This window comes from Fukomys damarensis, unplaced genomic scaffold (assembly GCF_012274545.1).
Source record: "Fukomys damarensis isolate Sample0158 unplaced genomic scaffold, DMR_v1.0_HiC HiC_scaffold_32, whole genome shotgun sequence".
Classification (NCBI taxonomy): Eukaryota; Metazoa; Chordata; class Mammalia; order Rodentia; family Bathyergidae; genus Fukomys; species Fukomys damarensis.
In genome coordinates this window covers 20,224,792-20,239,663 of record NW_022900944.1, presented here as the reverse complement: position 1 = coordinate 20,239,663, position 14,872 = coordinate 20,224,792, and the positions used below count along the sequence as shown (strand labels likewise).

Below are 14,872 nucleotides of genomic sequence, written 5' to 3'. Positions count from 1 at the left end.
TTTTTTTTTTTTTTTTTTTTTTTTGCCATACTGGGTATCGAACTTAGTACCTTGCACTTATAAGGCAGGTTTGATGCCACTGAACTAAATCTCCAGCCCATTCAGTTTCTTATTACCAGTGTCTAGCTAACAGAATACATGGCACATATTGGACCCTCAAAATATGACAAGCGAATTAATTAATCTGTTGATATAATACCATTGTTTGAAGTTTTCTGCCCTGTGGGTGTTTGGGTTTATTGGAAAATCTATAGAAATTTCTATTTGTGAAAATAAAAGTACTTATAAAAATGTACTCCTATAAATAGTTCTGCCTTAAGAAGCAGCAACCTAGAGGTAAGTTATGATTCAATATTTATCGAGAAGATCTCTGGAAGTGAAAACAATTTTAGTATATATGTTGCCAAAGCGAGCACTGGAAATGAAAACAATAAAATGCATATCATGTTTATTCATTTAAAAAACCCTTTAGTTCAGCAAATATTCTTTTTTTTGGTACCAGGGATCAAACTTGGATCCTTATGCTTAGCAGATATTCTGTTATGTTTCTTAAAATCAGCCTTGTAATTACACTGTAAGTGGGAATAAACAGGAATCATGCATTTTCATATAGTTTGCATATTGTTTATTCTTACCTGTATATCAAGTAAAATACATGAGATATAAACTACTTAAAACATTCATTAAAAATAATCTTTTCTGAAATACAAGCACCTTCAGAAAGGCCAAGTTTTAAATGCCACATTCACTGGACATTTGATGAGTTTTGTTTTCTGCTACCTAGTATTCATCTTTAAAAGGACCATTTTGATAACAGATCTAACACCAAGTGCATTTTTTTCCTGTTGAATATTCCACATTTGCTCTAGCAATAAAGGTTCTGGATCCAGGCAAGGGCAATTCTTTTGGGTACACATAAGGCAATAGCTTGTAATGTGACTTACTTGTCCAGAGAGTTCTTGGCTCTGTAGTATTGACAGTAACAGAAATGTGTTTGGACACCCCAAGCTCGGTCAGATTTGACTAGAAAGACAATGAAAAGAACAGATGGATATCTTTACAGAGAAACAATTTCAGAGCCACACTTGGGGTTGTGCCCATTTTTTCTTTCAGGAGATCTGACAAAGGCAACAGACAAGGGTCAGGGAGAAGAGTATAAAGCTCTCTGTTTTAAAAAATCCCAAAGATTCTGTATATGAAAATGCAAATGATTTCAGGTTTATTATGCAAAAATATTAAAATGTGGATCTGTTGCTTTGTGGTCTATAAACCATATGTAAAGACAAACTAGGTTTTGAAAGTGTGTTACAGCAGACAAAATGTAAATTCTTTATTACTGTAAAATTTTTTCCTGGAAAAGAAGACAAATACAACTGAACTAGAGAGCTTACTATAAGGGTGAAAAAGAGCTTCCTTTGGGGAATTCTCATAAGAATCTTGCTACAGATCATTGAATCTGTTTCCTGATTACTCATAATTAGTCATCATTTCTTTCCTATGAAACTAGGGTATGATATAATATCGGAGTGTGAAACTATTAGACCTGAAGTACAGATTAGTAGCTTTGAATCTTTTCAGGTTTGCAAATTATACCACATTTGTTAGGAAATATTGTTGTAAGCTTTATTGAAATAAATATGCCTTTGAATCTTATTTGGGGAATAGGACATTTTTATAAAAGCAACAATAGCTACAAAGGATATGTGAATTTGGAAAGTGGTTAATAATACATTTAGAAATTGTCAGCAAAATGATCATTTGTAGGTTACACGTGATATAAGATGTATATCTGTGATGTGAAAGTAGATGTTATTTATACCAGCTCTGGGTATTTGATAACCAGAAAAGTAAAGACTTTTGAAATTGTGTTAAAATATACATAACATGAAATGTATCATTTTAATCACTTTTGAGTGTAAAAGTTAGTGATATTTAGTACATTTACATTGTTGTGCAACCATCATAATTATCTGTTTTTGGAAATCTTACCACCCTAAAGTGAAATTTCATGCACACTAAGCAATAACTCCTACTTACTGCCTTTCCCTAGCCCTGCTGACATTATTCTACTTTCTATCTGTATCAATTTGACTGTTCCAGGTACCTCATATAAGTAAAATATTTTATGTATGATTTATTTCACTTAGCATGTTATTTTCAAGGCCCATCTTTGCTATAGCATGTAACAGATTTCTGTCTTCATTGCAGGCTGAAAAACATTTCATTACATGTACAGACCACATTTTATCTATGCATTTATCTGTTGATGAATATTTGATTGTGTCTATTGTGAGGCTGTTGTGAGCTAATGATGCTATGAACCTTGGTGTACTCATACTAGAGTCCGTTCTTTCAACTCTTTTGAGTATGTAACTGGAAGTGGAATTGCTGGCTAACGTAGCAATATTTGATTTAATTTCTGAGGAATGGCCATAATGTTTGCTACAGGCTACACCACCTGACAATTCCACCAGCAATGCACAAAGGTTTCAGAATTTCCACATCCTCTCCAACACTTATTTTGTGTGTTTGTTTTTTACAATAGCCATTTTTATTGGTATCTTTTTGTGGTTTTGATTTGCATTTTTCTAATGACTTCTGATGCTTACTAAACATCTTTTCATGTGCTCATTGGCTATTTATGTATCTTCTTTGGCAAGTGTCTGTTAAAGTCCTTTTATTCATTTTAAATTTTGTTTTGTTACTAAGGAGTAGGCCTTTTAAATATATGCTCTGGATATTAACTCATTAGATATATTATTTTCAAATGTTTTTCCATTTTGTACATTGCTTCTTTACCTCCTGATAGTGTCTTTTGAGCACCCAAAGCAGTTAATTTTGATAAAGTCTAATTAATTTATTTTTCTTTTATTGTTTGTGGTTCTGTGTTATATCCAAGACATTTGACCATAATGTAATGGGTATTGAAAATACCATATGGTGAATAAATGAATGTGCAAGTGGGATTTGGTGATAGCCAAATCCAGTATTAAGATAAATAATTGTGTTTCCATAGTCCAGCAATAAACTAATTGTATGAATTCTCTTCCCTTTTTTTCAGTTATATATTTCTTAATCACACAAAGGACTAGAACTATCATCTAGGTTGCCCCCAAAATCTTAGTCTATAGGGCTATGTTTGTAATATGCATAATTAAGTCTGTCAGGGTCTATCACTGTTCTCTATTTCGTTTTTAAGGACACTTCTGAGATTCAAGTTTTAGAAGACGGAAACCAGAGTCACTCAGATTTTCGTCCGCAGACTCCTACTTGACCTAACCTATTTCTATAAATGACCTATGCATTTTGTATGAATTAGCTCCCCCTTCAAGTAGTGTGTTCATCATCACCATGATTGTAGCTGTCATCTTCATTTCCATTTTAAAGCTGGAAACACTAGGGCTGGGGATTTAGCTCAGTGGCACCGTATTTGCCTTGCAAGCACCAGGTCCTGAGTTTGATCCCCTGTACTGCAAAAACAAACAAACAAAGAACCAAACAAACAAAACAACAGAACACAAAAATTTAAAGACAATAAAGAACAGAGAAGTTAAGGGATTTGCCAAAGTCACAGCAAATGGCAGAGTCCAGAACAAATGCTAGCAGTCTATTGCTCTGAATTGCTACTCATTTTTTTCAGTAATGAAAGTTTTCAGCCTATGAGGTAGAGACCAGAAACGTTCAGCATATTATTTATCTCAGTATGGACTTCATAGACCTCTATTCCTTACAGGGAATAAAAAGATCTCTGGTCTTAGTGTGATATTCGAGGTTCTCCAAAATGTGGCCCGAACATTTTATTTCCCACTTCTCTCTAACATCATATGCTCTGTTTAAACCGACAAGCTTAGCAATTCTAGAACTTGTCTCACATGCTATCATTACTATCACCTCCCAGCCACCTTAGATTACAACTGCTACCACTATAATACTTTAGTTTTCCAATTTCAGATACAAGTTCTGGGCAAAAAATAATTTGGGAAAGGGAGAGGGAGAACCCTGTGGACATGGAGAAGATAAGTTAGTGGGATGAGATAGGATAATAAGCTAGGTTACTGTAGTAAATTAGGAAGGAGTTGATAGTCATGCCCGAGCCAAGAGAATGTGAATGAGGGAAAGAAACAGAAAAATTTCCAATTCTGTTCTCCTTACATAATTTCTTTCTCCAGCCCTCAGGCAAATGCTGTATTTCTAAATGTCTGTAAATGTGAGCTAGGAGAAAACTAACACTGTTTTATTTTTAAAATTGAAATTGAAATTGAAATCTTCAAATAAAAGTTGTCAGTGTGGTAAAGAAGAAAATTCTCTGGTTTCCAATTGCAACACTGCTAGGCACAAACCAATCCAGAGAATCGGGACCGTGATCTTCTTGGCACTCTAACTCTAGCCTCTCAATCTTTAAGGTAAAGAGTCTGACTTAAATTATTTCTAGTTTCTAGCTAAAGTTCATTAGATATGTTTTCAATTTTAGTTTTATCTAAAATGAAAAGTAAATCCCACCAGTTCTCCATCGATAGCTATCAACTGCATGACAGAAATGAGAGCATCAGATGCTCTAGAAAGTATTGTGTAAAAGAATTTACACATGTTCTGTCTCCCTTGGAGGTAGTGCATAATTTTCATCACATCCTCAGTGCTGGTATAAGAAGGAGAAACTGCAGAGAGCTCATAGAAACATGAGAGAGGGAGGGAGAGAGAGAGAGAGAGAGGATGCAAACAGGCAAAGTACTGAACACTGGTCAGAGCTGAAGGGGAGAGGCTATGAAGGGATGAGAGAAAGACAGATAAATGGTTGTCCAAGTACTTATTGAGGCAAACATTTGGTACATAATTTGTTTTTGATACAACTGTAATGAATATCATTCTTCTCTATGGAACAACACGCCAGATCTTTACAACATCACTGCTTGGTGCCCAGTGGGCAGCAAGTGCCCAGTTGCCAATTCCACTTTTGAGCGCATGTTCATCTGCAGGATATGAAACAGATTGCCATCCTTTTGATGTTTGTGAACGCGAGTGGTAAGCACCATATGATATGACTCAATGGATTTGCTTTAGGAAAAAGGAAAAGACAAAGAGGATAAAGAACAGGAGGAGGAGGACGAAGTGGGGGGAGGAGAGGGGAAGGTTTGCATCTCACCCCTAAGTAAATCTGAATACATCTCAGTGCTATGGAGTGGGTAGCGAGCTTTGAATTTGGGAAACAATGGTGTACTAGCAGTTCATCCTGAAATTTTTGATGTGTTTTGTGGTTAAGAAAACAACTCCAAAAGTCTGTGAAGCTTTTTTTAAAATAGAAAATCATTAGCGAGTATAGAATGCTTTCATTATAGTTCAGAATTTTTCAGATTCTGGAAATGAAAATTATATCTGTGTAGAAGTACAGCAGTATGTGCCAAATTATACATTGACCAAGACATAACATTCAAATCTAAAAACTAACTTAAAAATCTCTCTCCCAACATGTATTTATGACAAATATTAAATAATTCAATTTTTAACTATTTTTATTTTTACTTTTTGTTGTAATGAGGCTCAAACTCAGGGCGTTGCACGTGCTATGCATGTTCTCTACAACCAAGCTACATCCCTTACCCTTACTTAGGTTTTTATGTTAGAAGATGTTGTACTGAATCTTTTCTCCAGCCCCCTCCAACTCTAACCTTTTCTGGCATTGTGAAAGTAGTCTCGGGTACACCTTTTGTTCTGAATACTGAATTTTATAAAAGTAATCATATTCCCCAGTTGAATCTTCTCAATTCTAAAGCTATTGTCTTTTTAGACTCGGGAAGTGATTTTCATATTATTTTTCTTTGTTCTTAATTGTGAAACTTAGAAAATAATAATATAACTTACTGGAAATAGAGTTGAGAAGTGATCAGTTAATTCAGTGAAATACACTAGAAGTGAGAGATAGACTTTATCTTACAATGAGAAGGAAGGAGGGAGGCAGAGGGGGAGGGGTAAGGGAGGGGGAGAGAGGAGAGAGGAGAGAGAGGAGACAGAGAAGAGAAGGAAAGAAGAGAGGAGAGACAGTGGGGGAGAGAGAGAGAGAGAGAGGAGAGAGAACCAAGTCTTCCTTCATATGGTTTCTGCTCATTCCCTCTGGTCACATTTCTGAAGCCAAATGAGGTGGAAACACAGGAAGGTGCCTTAGGCACCCTGCCTACTTGAGTGCAGAGAAAAAGCTAGACCAAGCAGAGTTATCATATTTGCACTCATTTGAACATTTTTATCCTTATTTTGGCCTGGGTTTCTGTGAAGTTACTAGTATAAACATGTAGTGTTACCTTACTATTTTTGGCTTTGTGAGTATTTTCTAAATTTAGATTTTTTATGATACTTAGAAACATACTCTAATAACTGAATATAAGGTAGATTTGTGGACTGTTTACAGCTAACTAAATTTTAGACACTTTAAGATGATTAATACAGTCTTAGGCTGACTTTTTTTTCCAGAGAGTCAAGGCCTTCTTTGCTTTTCTTTTTCTAAAATAAATCAGTTGGTTATGGGTCGTATGATAATGAGCTATAATATATGCTAAACACATAGAGGGCAAGAATCACATGCAGTTTCTCCAAGGCTCAAATGATTTGGCTATCAATGTTGTTAATGGGAACTATGGAGATACTTAAGTATTAAATGTGTTAAGTTTATTCATTCTGTTTTGATTGAAACAATCAGAGTAAACTATAGAGCCCTCATTTCAGTGAGAGGTTAAAGTAGGTGACTGACTGAGACGATATTGTGTTTACTCTAGACTTTGCTGGAAGATTACCCTAGAGGATCTTATTAGTTCATGTGATTTTTAAAAAGGCACAAAAACAAATTTTCCTTATCTAATAGTCATAGACTTCATACATAATATTCCACCGAAATGGGGATTGTTTAATGTAACATTTAGACTCACGCACCGAGGCTTACTGTGTGCAAAGCAGCAGCTTCCCTGGGAGATTATGGGTATTTACATCAATAAGATAATATAAGTGCCAGGAATCAAACACAGACTGACAATAATTCAAGACTCTGAATGGCCTGAGGATGGGGGGAGATGCTTATCTGTCTAAATTCAGTGTCCATGGTTGCCATTCCTAGAGCTACGCTGTCAATGATGCAGCTGTTTAGTGAAGCTTCTACCCCATACTCACACAGGGTGTTTTTAATTGGATTTAATGACACGTCTTGTTTCCCCTTGCCATTCCCTGCTCTTCCTGACCTTTGTTTTGCTTCTTTGTTTCTCTCCCTCTGTCTTCTTTCCTTAACTTTTCTAACCCTAGCCACAATTTACTTGATCTAATTCACAGAACGTTCCCTGGGAAACTAACATTAGAATTAGATGCTTTTCATCCTCCTGGTTAGTGTTTCAGCTCGTGCTTTCTCTGACATTACACGATGACTTGCGGTTTCCTAACATGCTCGCAGGAGGCCCCATCACCATAATTTAGCCATGTAGTTCTGCTTAGTGGCAATGTAGAGAAATTATTCACTAGATAATTTTATAATAGAGTAAACAGAAGCTCTTTTACAGTCGGGGCAAAGTACTGTAATTTGCCAATAAATTTAAAAATGAGACTTGCAAAGGCAAAAATTTAAAAAAAAAAAGGAAAGCTGATAATCATAGGAGTGTATGTGGAAAGAGGGAGAATAAGATGGTGAGTTTGAGGACTTTTAGCCTGATTTTTCTAATGATATCTTTGTTTGTGACTCTTGATAAGGTCATTTGCAATAGCTCCCAGTCTGAGAATTACAACCAGAGAAATGAAATGGGAAATTAATTTGTTTTAAATGATAGTAGACATTCTCATGTACTTTTCCAGTGTAATCACACAGCTGACTTCAAACACAGCTCAGAGACCTGCTGGAAATAGGGACTGGCGCACCCCAACTCTGCTGTGTTCATGAAGAACCGCAGAGATGAAGCTGTTTGAGTGAATTTTGGTTATATTCCTTAAGAGTTCAAAAATAAATTTTTAAAGATAGCTTTTGAGGCCCAGGGATTTAGCTCAGTGGTTCCACTGCCTGCCTTGCAAGCACAAGGTCCTGAGTTTGATCCCTGGTACCAAAAAAAAAAAAAAAAAAAGTTGTTGAGATGATATTGGCATTTAATAAATTGCTCCTAAGTGGCATAGTGTGGCTTAATTTGATTAATTTCAACATATATATTTATCCTTGAAACAGTATATTCATCACCCTGAATTTTCTTTGTGCTCTTTTATTATTTATTTATGTTGGTACTGGGATCAAACTCAGGCTCTTGTGTGGCAAAACCACTGAGCTAAATCCCTGACCCCTGTGCTCTTTTAGAATCATGTCTCCTACCCCTTCCTGTCCACTTGTCAGACCCAGGCCCTCAATTCCCAAGCAGCCATGGATCTACTTTTTGTCATTCTATAATAGTTTGCATTTTCTGAGATTTATACAAATAAGATTATATATTATTGCATATACTTTGGCTTATTTCACTTAATTATTTTGCAATTCTCCTATGTTTCAGTGAGTATCAATAATTTATTTCTTTTTGTGGTTGTATAGTATTCTGTTAAATGGATTTACCATAGTTTATATATTTAGCTATTAATGGACATTTGAAATGGGTCTGGTTTGGGACTATAATAAGTCTTTGTTTATGACATATATTCTCATTTCTCTTGAGCAAATCTTTGTGATAATAAGAAAAATGCACATTTATTTTGGAGAGAAACTGTTAAACTGTTTTCCAAAATGGTTGTATGATTTTATGTTGCACGAGAAGTATGTAAGAGGTACAGTTCTTTTATATAAGGCATGGTCAGTCCTTTTAACCTTGACATTGTCTCATTGGTCATGTGGTGTTATTCTTTCTAAGTATTGTTAGATTAATTTTGCTAAAATTTTTTTTTATACCAGGAATTGAACTCGGGCCCTTGAGCTTGCGAGGCAGGCAGCAGAACAACTGAGCCAAATCCTCAGCCCCTAAAAGCTTTGTTTTTAATTTTTGTATCTATGTTTATGAAGGATGTTGGTCTGTAGGTCTTATTTCTATATGTTTTCCAAAAAACTAAAATTTTTAATATTTTTAAAGTGGTGCATATTAGTAACACAGAATAATAGTGAGATTCCTTTTGGTTTGTAGTTCTTATTTCTTGTAAAGTCTTTTCTCTGATGTTGCAATTAGAATACCACTAGAAACCTGGTCTCATAGAGTGAGTTTTAAAATATTCCCTTTTTTTTCAGTTTTCTGTAAGAGTTTATATAGAACATATGTCAATTGTGTCTTATATATTTGGTAAAAATCATTTTGAAGCCTTGGGTTTTTCATTGTGGGGTAGGTTTTAAACTAGAAATTAATTTTTTTAAAAGAGATACAGAGCCATTTTAGTCTACCTTTTTTTTTTCATTTGTGGTTTCCAAGGAATTTATTCATTTTACATATTGTTAAATTTACAGGCATAAAGTGTTCATAATATTCCCAGACTCTTAGCACCTATTATGATGTTGCTTTCATTCTCAACATTGACACTTTTTCTCTCTTTTCTAATAAGTCTGGCTGAAAGAGTGCCAAAATCATTGATACATGAAAGGAAAAAAAAAGGACAACAACTTTTGATTATGGATGTATGCTAACATTTTTTGTTTTCTACATCAGTGATTACTGATTTCATTTTTACCACTTCCTTCTACTTACTTTGAATTTAAATCATTGTTCTATCTCTTCTTTCTCAAAGTGGAGGTTGAAGTCATTTATTTAGGAGTTTTTATCTCTTCTAATATAGACCTGTTCGGCTATAAATTTTTCCCTAGCTATTCCTTTTAGAAATAGCTCACAAATTTTGATATGTTGCATTTTCATTTTCCTTCAACTCCAAATCATTTCTGCTTCTACTCTTTAGGTCTTTAGCTTGTGGATTATTTAAAGTTTCTTATTTGGTTTCCAAATATTTGGAGATTTTTTCCAGAGATCTTTCTTTTATTGATTAATAGTTCCCTTATGCTCAGAAAACATACTTGATATAAATTTCATTTTTAATTTTTTGAGGCTTGGTTTATGCCTGAGTATGGTATATGTTTCGTACACACCTGAATATATATTGTATTGTTGGGTAGTATGTGCTATGAATATCAAGTCAAACGTTGTTACTGACGCTGTTGGTTCTTGTGTTTTCTATCAGAAGAATGAAATCTTTGGCACAGGAGCAAGGCTTATATTTTCTTATGCTCCAGAACAAGTGGAAAATCATGAGAGATAGGAACCCTAGGCCAACCCAAAGGACAAAGGTGTACGTATGACTTTCATGGCTTCTGTGCAGTAGGCACAGACCCACTCTTGATGTCTTTGGGCATAAAGGAGATTTAGCTGCCTGCACTCTTTGTCATCATGCTTCTTCATGTGATGTGTACCTCATTACCCTGTTAACTCTCCACCCTTGTTTTGATTTTTACTATGCTAATAAAGTAAAATAGCTATAAGTTATGTTAGTGACTGTTCTACACATGTGTTTGTCTCTTGCCGCCTGGAATGTGTCCTTTGTCATCTGGGAAAGTTTCTAGTTGGGTTTTGAAGCAGGGAAGGTCACTCCCCTGCCCCGAGTTGATTTTAAGAATCTGCTTTACTTGGCCCTCCTTCCTTTGTGTCTCTGTGAGTACATAGTCTGTGAAGGCTAAGATGACTTCAACAGCCTGTGTCCAAGTGCATTCCCTTAATTTCAGAGCCTTGACGACCAGTCTATTTTTTAACTCCCAATTTTCCAGGATGCCTATTAATCCCATAAAACAAAGGGCTAGCCTAACTGTCCCTGTGTTGTTCAAGTCTTCTATACTTACTGAATTATTATTCTACGTATGTCAAATATTGCTATCTCTTGCTGTGATGGCTATCTCTACTTTTTCTTTTCGTTATATTAGATTTTGTTTTATATATTTTGAAACTCTGTTCCTTAAGTACATATTTAGAACCACAATATCTTGGACACATACCTTTATCACTGAAAAATTGTTACTGGTGATATCCTTTGCTCTGAAATTTCCTTTTTGATATTACGATAGGTCCTCCAGATTTATTTTGATTGATTTTGCACAGCATATCTTATCTTCCTTACTTTTACTTTTTAAAAATTTTTTTTTTGAGACAGGGTCATACTATATAGTTCAGGCTGGTGTTGTACTCACTATGTAGCCCAAGATGGCCCCAAACTCACCATAGTCTTCCTGCCTCAGCCTCCTGAGTGCTGGGATTACAGGCATGCACCACCACACCCAGCTTGTACTTTTACTTTTAACTAATTTTTAAAAATGTATATATGAAGTGTGATTTTGAGTTGCAGAATAAATTTAGGTTTTGCTTTTTAAATACGATAATCTTTTTTTTAATTGAAACAGTTAGATCATTTACCTATAACATGCCTCTTGGAATTGTTAGGTTTAAATGCATTTTCTTTTATTTTTTGTTTTGTTTATTGTTTGTTCCATTTCATCTGTTTTGTATATTCTGTAGTACTCATTTAGTAATTTTATAGTTCTGACATATTTAACTGACTTACTAATAACTTTTTCACTTTAGAACTTATGCATCTTTAATTTTCCTTGCAATTTTAGAATATGCATCTTTAATTTTCCTTGCAATTTCAAGTGATATTATACCACTTCCTGTATAGTATATGAATCTCAAAATTGACACTTCCATATACCTTTCCAACCTTCTTAATACTGTTGTTTTCTTTACATATGTTTAAGCCCCAAGAATATTGTTTGAATATATTTCTCCTGTTTTAAAATGTTTACTGAAGCTTCACATAGCCTTTTCTATTTCTAGCCTTTACCTAAGACAATTAAATAAAAAGTAAGGTCTAAAAATTATAATTTTTGTAAAGACATAAAATAAATACTTAAAATTTCTTTGAAACCTTTCTTTGGTGCTGGGAATTGAAACATATAGTTAATATTTAAATTCCACCTTTTAAAAAAATGTCTTTCAGTAAATAATATATATGCATATTGCCCAAAAACGTATATAGCTATTTACCTAAAATGCTTATTTCTATACTGTACAGTTAGGGCATTCCTGTTATAACCTACTGGCTACAATGTACAGCCATGGGCTATTCTATATGATCTATATATTTTATACACAGAACAAAATACATAAAAGGCAAAAGGAAAGAAGTGTCTTTATCCCTGTGGGATATATGCACCAATACTGTGTAATTAGTGTGACTATATGAAATGTCTGAAAAATTTAAATTTGGCTATTTTTTAGGAAAGCATCTATGCTGTGAGAAAATTTAATTTCTACTGTTAAATGTTTGGCAAATATTTCCATTAAACATTCAGTGAAGATGGTGTTTTCTCCCTAACATGTAGAAAAGAGGATACAAAGGTATTAAAAACAACAGCTATAATAAGATAACCTTCCATTTTAGCAGATTAGTTATAGCTCTTAACTTTATTAGCACAGGTAACGGTTTTTTTTCAAATATGACAGACTATGTGTGGTGAAAGTTTCTACAGATAGAATCTGAATATCCTGTATTTTCCAAGAATGGGGGAAGATGTTGTGTCAGCTTCACTATCTATGTTAAAAAAACAACAACAAAACACATGACGATTCTACAGTGTTTTTCTACTGCATTTTCTTTATTTTAAGCCACAGATCTACTTCTCATGGATCATGCAGTAAATGGTCCATAAATAAAAACCAGAGTCTCTAATAGTATTATCATATTGAAATTCAGAATTGCTGGTTTCTTTTTGCAAGCCCAATGCTGCAATTATTAGGGCAAGCTTGAGATGTATCTTGCTCCAATTAATATTATCATGCTACTCACTATAAAAAAGCCCAAGGGCAGACTAGAGAAGATAGCAAGTTCACTGTTTTCAGGAGACTGTGTTGAAACCCAACCCATTGTCTTTATCACAGCTCTCTTCCATGTAGAATAACGGATCTCACTTTCTGTGACCTGGATCTGTGGTTCAATCCGTTCCATGGTGATTCCTGACAAATCCTCCTGTTTAAGACTCCAAACACCTACTCCTTCTGCAGCTCCTGCAGCCATGGCAGCTCCCAGTGCTGTTGTTTCAGGCATGGAAGACCTAATTACTGGAATATGTAGAATATCTGCTTGTAGTTGCATAAGAATTTTGTTGTTGGTCATGTTTCCATCTACCTGTAAATGATGGAGTGGAATTCCACAGTCACGGTTCATGGCATCCAAAATCTCTCGAGTTTGGAAACAAACAGCTTCTAATGCAGCAAAAGCAATATGACATTTATTGGTAAACTGAGTGAGACCACAGATTATTCCTCTTGCACTCGGCTCCCAGTAAGGTGCATACAACCCTGAAAAAGCTGGGACAAAGTAGCAGCCATAAGAAGTACCTACTTCTTTAGCTAGTTTTTCAATTTCTTCTGAGGTCTTTATAATACCAAGGTTGTCTTTTAGCCAATCAATAACAGCACCAGCTATAGCAACAGAACCTTCCAATGCATAATATACTGGTTTGTCTTTGCCTAGTTTGTAAGCCACTGTGGTCAGAAGGCCATGTTCAGAAAATATACACTTACGACCTGTATTACACAGTAAGAAACAGCCTGTTCCATATGTGTTTTTGGCTTGTCCTTCCTGGAAGCACATTTGTCCTACTAATGCAGCGGATTGGTCACTCAAACACCCAGATATTGGGATACCTTCCAAAGCCCCACCTTGCATTGGGCCATAGATCTCAGAACAACTCCAGACATTTGGAAGAATGTTCATCGGAATTTCAAAAAAGTCACAGAGCTCTTTATCCCATTTCAAAGAATGAATGTTGAAAAGCATGGTCCTACTTGCATTTGTTACGTCTGTCCCATGGACACCTCCATTTACTCCACCTGTCATGCTCCAGATAAGCCAAGAATCAATGGTACCAAAAAGAGCTCGACCTTCTTCCACAGCTTTTTGGACTTTTCTCTCATTGTCAAGCAACCAACGAAGTTTTACAGCACTGAAGTAAGTGCTAAGTGGAAGGCCAGTCTTAGACTTGACGAAGTTATTATTTCCAGGAATTTTTTTACTAAGAATCTCAACGGTGGACTGGGTTCTTAGATCAAGCCAAACCACGGCATTGTAGAGAGGCTCTCCCGTTAATCTGTCCCACACGACAGTGGTTTCCCTCTGGTTGCTGACACCGATAGCTTTTATGTTGGATATATCAATATTTTCTTGGTCAAGTTTCTCACAAGTTCTCGCTATGCACTCGTAGACAGACTGAAGAATCTCCTTCGGGTCCTGTTCCACCCATCCTTCCTTTGGGAACTCTTGTGTTAATTCCACTTGATGATAACTAAGTAGCTCTGCTGTTTTTGCTTTGAAAACCAAAAAGCGAGTGGAGTTGGTGCCCTGCACCACTGCCCCCACTAAGGGTCCCACCGCTGCCTTCTTCGCGGTGGCCATGAAGCAAGTCTCTGGACTGGGGTTTCCCTGGTGACGGTGGCTTTGGGGGAAGGCACGCAAAGCGCAGGCGCGGTGGCCGCCCTTGTTGACGCAGTGTTCTAGGAGACCTTTGCCCCCAACGGGAAACCAGGCTGTGTTGCCTGCTCCCATCAAGGCCCACCCTCGGCACAAGCCCGAACTCCAGCCACTACAGGACCTTTCAAGGTGATTTGTATTAAAATAAATCATATGTTTACCTATGTAATTACATTTGCCTTGCCTTCAGTCTTTTGAGTAGATATTTGTCTTATCAATTCCTTTCTGCCAGAGATAGCCCGCAACATTTTCTGTACTGCAGATGTACTGGGGATGAATTCTTACAACTTTTAAACATTTGTATTTTATCCTAATGCTGAAAGCTATTTTTCTTGATAAAGCATTCTAGTTGACTTTTTTCATCTTTTTTTTTTAAAGGGTTTTTGCT

At 35.7% G+C, this 14,872-nt stretch overlaps 1 protein-coding gene across 1 annotated transcript; it reads right to left on the bottom strand.

The window, feature by feature from the left end:
* Positions 1 to 12,474: 12,474 nt before the first annotated feature.
* Positions 12,475 to 14,448, bottom strand: Gk2 (glycerol kinase 2). The gene has a single exon (XM_010628482.3). It carries the CDS (start codon positions 14,407 to 14,409, stop codon positions 12,748 to 12,750), a length of 1,662 nt encoding a protein of 553 aa, XP_010626784.2. The 5' UTR covers positions 14,410 to 14,448; the 3' UTR covers positions 12,475 to 12,747.
* Between the last annotated feature and the right edge of the window lie 424 nt (positions 14,449 to 14,872).

Bases quoted from the DNA above. Each gene is read 5' to 3' on its own strand.
- Gk2 (XM_010628482.3), bottom strand. From the start codon at position 14,409: ATGGCCACCGCGAAGAAGGCAGCGGTGGGACCCTTAGTGGGGGCAGTG.